Genomic DNA, 8,409 nt, shown 5'->3' with positions numbered 1-8,409 from the left:
GAAGTCTGGTGAACTACCTTTCGCAGCAGATACCGGAGTTCGCAGGAGGAGAGGATGACAACGTCCAAGCTTGGGCGAATCGGGTGGACAAGGTCGCCCAAGTTCACGGAGCGTCGGACGGGGCCACGCTCCTGGCAGCCTCGAGCAGGCTGACCAAATCCGCTCGTAGATGGTACGAGCTCCAGACGGGAGCAGCCATAGAGTCCTGGGTTGGACTGCGCCTAGAAATGAAGAAGATGTTTGAGAGGAAGGTACCGTTCTACAAGTCTATGCAGAAGATCGAAGCCCGGAAGTGGCAGCCGGGCAAAGAATCATTCGACAGATACGCCATAGAGAAGTTAGCACTCATCCAAGTGCTCAACTTACCGGAGGAGGACAGTATTCAGCTCCTGATTGGCGGTATCACGAACAGCGCGGTAAAGGCGACAGCGCTGTCCATGGCCACAGACCCGCTAAACCGCTTCCTGGAGAGGATGAGAGTCATCGCGGAAGGGGTAGTGGACACGGAGCGGAAGTCGACGCCGCCTGGATCGAGCGCTAAGTCCAAGGAGGCTCCCTGCAGGAACTGCGGAGGCAAGGGCCATCAGACAAAGGACTGCCAAGCCGAGCAAACCTGTTTTTATTGTAAGAAGAAAGGGCACAGGAGGTTCGAGTGCCCGGTCCTCAAACGCAAAGACGAGAAGCCAGGGACTCCGACCTCAACGACCAAGGCAGCGGCGAGCGTGTCGCAGGAGCCGGAGCCGGCCGCAGAGGTGGTGGCATCGGTGGATCGCCCCGAGTGCAACCTGGAAATCAACGACCCGTTAGTACCAATAGACAGCATAAACGGTGAGCGTTGCAAATTATTAGCTCTCATTGATACTGGAAGTCCAGTTTCGTTCGCGAAATTGAGCGTTTATGAAAAATATGTGAAACCGCGAGAAATAAAGTTATCGCCGGTAAAAACGAGATTACGAAATTTAAGCGATCAAACGTTAGAGATAGTTGGAACGGCGAAGGTCAAGTTGAGTTTAGAACAAATCGCAAACAAAGAACTTTCGGTAAATTTACATGTCCTCAAAGATAATAAGTTCGAAGGGGACATTATTTTGGGAAGAGAATTCTTGCAGCAACAGAAACTCACCTTGATTTTCAAACCGTCGAGCCAAGGTGAGAAGGAGAGCGTTAGGTTGTTTGCCCAATTGCCTTTGTATGTCGAGTCGAAGTTTCCAGAGGCCTTAGAGGAAATACTGGAAAATAAAGTCCGCGATTTAGAAAACGGAGATAGGCAACGGTTGAAGGACATAATAATAGGCGTCCACAAAACAGAGTACGTACCGGTAGAGGACGACTACGAAGTTCAGGTCCGACTAAAAGACAGCTCGATATATTCCTTCTCACCGAGGCGATTTGCTTACGCGGAACGTCTCCAGATCAGGGACATCATAGATGACCTGCTGGCCCGCGGGATTGTGAAAACTAGCACCTCCCCGTACTGTGCTAGGGTGGTGCCAGTCCGTAAGAGGAGCGGGCAAATGCGGCTCTGCGTCGACTTGAGACCGCTAAACGCGCGAGTCGAGCGGCAGCGATACCCGTTCCCAGTTATTGAGGAGTGCCTGGCCAGGTTAACTGACAGGTCCATTTTTACGCTCTTAGACCTAAAAGACAGTTTCCATCAAATTAAAGTGCATAAAGTTTCGACGAAATACTTCGCGTTCGCGACGCCGGACGGGCAGTTCGAATTTAACAGATTACCTTTCGGTTTTTGCGAATCGCCCGCGGAATTTCAGAAGCGGCTGGTACAAATACTCAACCCGCTTCTCCGCGACGATAAAGTACTCGTGTACATGGACGACGTGTTGATAGCCTCGCGGTCGACCAAAGAGAATCTCGAAGACGTCGAAACGGTCCTTCGGACTCTGAAAAAATACGGGTTCGAACTGAATTATGAGAAATGCCAGTTTTTGAGAAAACAGATAGAGTTTTTAGGATACGTAATATCCGCGGACGGAATAACGTTAAGCCCGAGGCATACCGACGCGGTTAAAAATTTCAGGCAACCACGCACGGTGTTAGAGGTTCAAAGATTCCTCGGCTTAACTAATTACTTTAGGAGATTTATTAAGGGGTACGCGCAGATTGCGAAGCCCATACAAGATTTAGTAAGAAAGGACGTACCATTCGTTTTCGACGACCACTGTGTCGACGCGTTTCAGAAACTAAAGCAGGAGTTAACTTCACCGCCGGTGCTCCAGTTATACAATCCGGCCGCGCCGACGGAATTGCATACGGACGCCTGTAGCACAGGCTTAGGAGGAATTCTCCTGCAGAAGCAGAAGAACGGTCAGTGGTCCCCGGTAGCCTATTACAGCCAGAGCACGAATCAAGCTGAGAACCGGTATCACAGCTATGAGCTCGAGATGCTGGCAATAGTCAGGGCAATCGAGCGCTTCCATCTGTATCTGTACGGGTTGGAGTTCACCGTGGTTACAGACTGTAACGCGATAGTGTACGCGGTGAATAAGGCGAACCTCAACCCGCGAATAGCGAGATGGACGCTCGCTCTCCAAAATTATAGGTTCAAGCTGACTCACCGCCCAGGCAAACGCATGTCCCATGTAGACGCCTTGAGTCGTTGTACGGCTTACGTGCACGAGCTACCTCTCGAGCGGGAGTTAGAGCTGCGGCAGCTGACGGACCCTAAAATTTTGGAGACCAGCAAAAAATTAGAAATAGGAGAAGATAAGAAATTCGAACTAATCAATGGCTTAGTTTATAAGAAGGACGAGAACCAGAAACGCTTCGTGGTACCAGAGTCGATGATACCCAGTTTGCTAAGAGCTCACCACGACGAGATGGCTCACTGCGGAGCCGAAAAAACCGTAATGGGCATCTCAAAAAATTTCTGGTTCCCGTCCATGAGAAAAGTAGTCCACGATTACGTGGGGAATTGCCTTACATGCGTGATGGCGAATAGCGCGTCGAATCGATTCGAGGGCGAGACGCAGCTCGTCCCCCTGCCCGAGGCGCCGATGGAAGTGGTGCACGTGGACCACCTCGGCCCGTTGCCCGAGTCCGCCGACGGATTCCGGCACATCTTGGTAGCGGTCGATGCGTTCACGCGGTTCACGTGGCTGCATCCCGCAAAATCTACGGGATCGAAAGAAACAATTAGTTTACTTAAAAATATATTTGATACATGCGGCAGACCATCGGAGGTCGTGTCGGACCGAGGTACGGCGTTCACGTCGCGAGAGTTTAATGAATTTGTAGAAACGCAACAAGTTAAGCATCGGAAAGTGGCCGTAGCCGCCCCATGGGCAAACGGCATCGTAGAGCGGGTGAATAGATTCATCAAAACCTCGCTGATCAAATCCATAGTAGAACCGGCCGAATGGAAAACCCACCTCGGTAAAATACAATATATTTTAAACAACACTTATCATTCGAGCATAAGAGCGACTCCGGCGAAGCTAATGCTAGGATTCGACCAACGCAACCATTCGGACTTCGCGCTCGCGCAGCTCACCAGTGCGTTGGCGGAAGTCGAGTCGGACCTAGAACGGGAGAGAGAAATTAATCGCGATTCAGCTCAAGCCGCGACAAACTTAGTAAGGGAGTACAATAAAAAATATTCGGATAGCCGTCACAAAAAACCGTCGGTATACCGCGACGGCGAGTACGTGCTTATAAGAAACGACCGGAATAAACCCGGGGAAAGCGCGAAGATAAAACCCGGTTACAAGGGGCCGTATCAAATAGCGAAGGTGCTAGGGCATAACCGCTACGTTGTAAAAGACGTACCTGGATTCAGCCACACGCAAAAGCCCTTGAACACAATCCTGTCGTCTGACCGGCTTAAGCCCTGGATCAGGATCGGCAACCCTGTACCGGAAAACGACGAAAAATAGATACGCGTTAGTTAGATTAGGAATGTAATGTAACCTGAGTCGCAAGAGAACGAAACCTCGAAAGAAGGGATACGGGACTGAGAGTCTCGATAGAGGCACTCATTTGGCTCTTGCGAGTCAGGCCCATCCTTAGTTATAAGAGAATTTTATATGTAATTTGCGGAAGTAAATGTACCCGACTGCGTAGCCCGGCAAACGAGATCGCAAACAGATACCGGACTGAATACGCAACGCGCGGAGGTAATAAAATAAAATGCACTTACCTTACCTTACGAATAGCCAATCCGAAGCGGAGAACCACTGGCGTGTGCGCAGCAACTTCGAGACGCAGTTGCAGGCCAGAATGGCCGAACTGTAAAGCCTATCACACAATACCAAGCAACAGGCAATAGGAATAGGGAATAGAATTTTTGACGCGTTGGATTCGTCGGAAATTTTCGTTCAACCAATTCAACGCGTCAGAAATTCTATTCCGTGTTCCTGTTGCCTGTTGCCTGGCATTGTGTGATAGGCTTAAGGTATCGGGCGGTAACGCGCCTGCGCGCCGCGGCGGCACAGCGGAGCACACAGCGCGCCACCAGCGCGGTCCGAGCAGCCCCACTTAGCGGGCGATTCGAAAGCGCATGCGTGGCGAAGCGGAGCGAGCGTACGGACTCCACGCGCGAACAAGGGGACTCACTCTCCTCCGAGAAGAGATCCCAGGCAGAAGGAAGCCGAAACCAGGAGTATCTCGAGAGTCTTTGTAGTCTCGCGCGCGAGTCTTATATTTCGCCGTCTGAGTGTCGGTTAAGTAGTTTTGTAAATTCTTGTACTATTCATTTATTTTGTTAAATATATACATCGTTAACTAGTGCTACGAATCTGAATAGTTTCTCTCAGTCGAAACCGCCCAACCTGCTATCCTGAGCGATTTTCCTCGGTACTATCCTTTCAACTATAAATGTGAGTATATCTTGATTAAAGTTGAAAAAACCTACTTCGCATAAAGCTGCAGTGTCAAGTGGGGACCAATTTTTCATTCCACCAAGTGTTTCACAATTAGTAATCCATTTAGTTCTTCTTATGGAATCTCTTGGCAATCTGTTCATTTTGACGTTTTGTCTAGACGAATTTTTACATCCTTCTACTGCACAACCCGGCATCTTTCCAACTCAGATTTAACATTTAGATGTTTTTTAAGCTCCTTCCCATTATAATAAACTCATTTTTAAATATAAATATATATATTACCTTTAGAACTACGTAAAATGTATACATATATGTATGGGAATACAGGAAGTTGTTCTCACTATGGCGGAGCCAATCAGCGACAAGCCCCTGTATCGGCCACACTCTCCCTTGACCCACTCTAGCGTGGCCGAACGGATTATCCCCACTCCAAGTTGGAGGGGATGATTGGAGGGGACGTGTGCACACGTATTGGAAATGTGAACCGAATATTACCGAATCTCTCCGGAAAGAGTCGAGTCAGACGAGTGATCCCCTTACCGCGATTATCAGTTACCCCTCGTACAAAGGGTCCGTCTATAGAAGTCTATGGAGCACACTTGAAAGCATGTAACCGGTATAGGAGTGTCCCGACCTGTGTATAAGACCGTGACCGTAGTTTTTGTAGTGACAGATAAAGGTTATGGACGTTATGGATGCATGTTACAGATAAAGGTTATGGATGCATGTTATATATGTTTATAGCCGCCATATTGCTGATTGTGCGATTTGGTCATGCGCGAGAGACAATTATTAGTACGCTTTTTGAAGGAGTGAGGCTGGATTCACATGGAGCGTAACTTGCGTAGCGTAACCTGCGTATCACCAATCACCAAGGGTCATTCTGATAGAACCGTTTCAATAATTCCGTTGAACTAGTCCTGTGATTGGCGATACGCAGGTTACGCTACGCAACTTACGCTCCATGTGAATCCACCCAGTGAGAAATTATTCGTCGATCGATGTCAAAGCGATGTCGAATCCACATTGATACCGTCAAATTGACGTCGATTCGACATCGTTTTGACATCGATCAACGAATCATTTCTCACTGGGCAGCCTGAGGCTGCGGTCCCATGGACTGATATTTCTCGCGCACGGTCTTACATACAGGTCTTGCAACTCATATGGTGGGGGTAGGTCGCTTAGTGAAGAAATTTTGTAGTTCTTGTAATGGCCACTTTTTTTTGTTTTTCGGCAGGAAGTGGAAATGGCTCGGACCATCGTCCTTCCAGGCCGGCCTGGAAGGATATGTGGGGCTTGCACCCACTAAAACCACTCCCTCGATGACCACTCTGGGTCGGCGTCGAGAGCTGCGAACTGCCGAAGCATACTCCAGCCCTCGACAACCCTCGCGACATGCGCCCGAATTGACTCGAAAACTCAAAGTACATTGCGTACAAGATGCAAACCTAGGTGTGTGAGTTTTCCCATTTAGACCAATGGTTGGACTCACCGCTGCGCTATTGATACCACGCAGAATCCCAGCACTCGGGATCGCACTCCTGCGTCCCAGAAGGAAAGGGAGAAGGACCCGAGAACATGTGACGAACGGTTCTCTTCTATGCGACGACTAAGTTGCACCCACGCAAGAATAACACGCGGCTAATCAGCCACCCAAGCCAGCCGATCGCGCGGAAGATAGGAACGCGCGCGATGCGGGTTTACACGCCCATCCCATCCCCACGCTACGCTACGGTATTCACGCGGATGCGTTGTCGCAGCCGGTGCTCTTCACTATCCTGAAGTCCCGGCACTCTCGCTTAGCCCGCTCCTCATCCCATTGCCCGTGGAAGCTGACATGTTACTTGTCGTCCGCATTCAGACGCACCTTAAGTGTCTGTCCAGCTGTTGTTGGAACAGGGTTCTTCCTCAGCGTCCTCAACCCACTGAGGTCTTCTCATTAAGTCGGTCACTTCTTCATCTCATCATGTAAATGGGGGAGGGGGGGGGGGTCGCGGCCATCACCGACTCTCTCAGTGAGAGGGCGGGAGGCCACGGCCCCAGTTAGCCGACTCACCAGTTTTCAGATTAGACTCTAAGATTAAGATTAGCCGATATTATCCAACCAATCATCCGAGTCTGCCTCCCTTGTGGTGGACGGTCCTGGTCTTGGATCTCCCTCGTCCTCCGCTCCCGCATCCTTCTCCAGTCTCCCTCGCTGGCGCTGCATTTCCGCCTCCTCCTTCCTCGCCATCACTCTCTCTGCGAAGAGAGAAAAGGCGACCCAGTTTTCACGGCTTCGCGAGATCCGCCCCACTATGGCTGCCAATGACAAGTCCGCTCCAATGACCGAGGTCAATTCTGCGCGTTCGAAGTTCCAAGTCACGCACTCCGTCATCGTATGCTCAGGCGAGTCAATATATTCCTCGTCTGCCTCCACACAGTGTGGGTAGACAGCAGTTGTAGCCCTTCTTATTCTCCTAAGATAGGTTCCGAAACATCCATGGCCGGTTAATAATTGTGTCATCCTGAACGTTATTTGGCCATGAGTGCGATCCATCCACCGATCGAAATGGGGTAGGATCGCAAACCTAGTCCCAATCCCAGACACTTCAAGAGATCTCAATCGTGACCTCCACTCCTCCCTCACCCTCAGTAGGCTTGTGGTCCTGATCTCCGCCGCAGTCTCCCTGGACCATGTTCCAGCCGTTCGGGTCTCCCTGATTTCCCTGAACACCCTGTCGCGATCTGCCAGTAGAATATCCAAGGGCGGCACCCTTACCAGCAATGTGGCAGCGTCAAGTGAGACCGTCCTATACGCAGCCGCCACACGCAGTGGGGTGACCTTCTATTGGACACGTAACGATTGGACACCGCTCGATTAGACACGCACTATTGGACACGCATTATTGGACACCAAAATCATTGGACACCGCATTATTGGACACAAGCATTATTGGATACCGCATTATCGGACACAAGCATTATTGGACACCGCATTATTGGACACCGCATTATTGGACACCGCATTATTGGACACCGCATTTTTGTACACCGCATTATTGGACACAAGCATTGCAAGATTGGACACTGCATTTTCGGACACCGCATCATTGGACACCGCATTATTGGACACCGCATTTTTGTACACCGCATTATTGAACACAAGCATTGCAAGATTGGACACTGCATTGGGATTGTCCTGATTGCACACATAACCGATCGGACACGGCAATATTTCCTGATCGGACACATGCTCGATCGGACACAGGTCCGATCGGACACATTTTGTATCGGGTTTGCGTATTTCTGTAAAGCACAATATTCTTGTGGGTGTATGGACTTACAAATGATGGAAAATTATCTGCTTTACAGAACACTTAACCTGGGTTAAATATATATAAATATCCCGACCCATCTAGAGATACAGTTTGCCTTAAATTTCATGTTATAAATACTTGAAAACCCATTAGAGTGTCCGATCGAGTCCGTGTCCGATCGGGAAATATTGCCGTGTCCGATCGGTTATGTGCGCAATCGGGACAACCCCAATGCAGTCCAATCTTGCAATGCTTGTGTTCAATAATGC

The 8,409-nt window shown here is 49.7% G+C and overlaps 1 protein-coding gene across 1 annotated transcript; it reads right to left on the bottom strand.

Annotated features, from left to right (window-relative positions):
- Positions 1 to 4,373: 4,373 nt before the first annotated feature.
- Positions 4,374 to 5,328, bottom strand: LOC105556389. The gene has a single exon (XM_012003476.1). The coding sequence runs from the start codon at positions 5,030 to 5,032 to the stop codon at positions 4,766 to 4,768; it is 267 nt and encodes an 88-aa protein (XP_011858866.1). The 5' UTR covers positions 5,033 to 5,328; the 3' UTR covers positions 4,374 to 4,765.
- Positions 5,329 to 8,409: the final 3,081 nt, after the last annotated feature.

The sequence above is a fragment of the Vollenhovia emeryi genome, unplaced genomic scaffold (assembly GCF_000949405.1).
Source record: "Vollenhovia emeryi isolate VEMERY1.0 unplaced genomic scaffold, V.emery_V1.0 DF940062.1, whole genome shotgun sequence".
NCBI classification, from domain to species: Eukaryota; Metazoa; Arthropoda; class Insecta; order Hymenoptera; family Formicidae; genus Vollenhovia; species Vollenhovia emeryi.
The sequence above is the reverse complement of the archived record's forward strand: the minus strand, read 5'-3'. Positions and strand labels throughout refer to the sequence as shown.

Excerpts from the sequence above, each read along its gene's own strand:
- LOC105556389 (XM_012003476.1), bottom strand. The coding sequence starts at position 5,032 with ATGCCGGGTTGTGCAGTAGAAGGATGTAAAAATTCGTCTAGACAAAAC.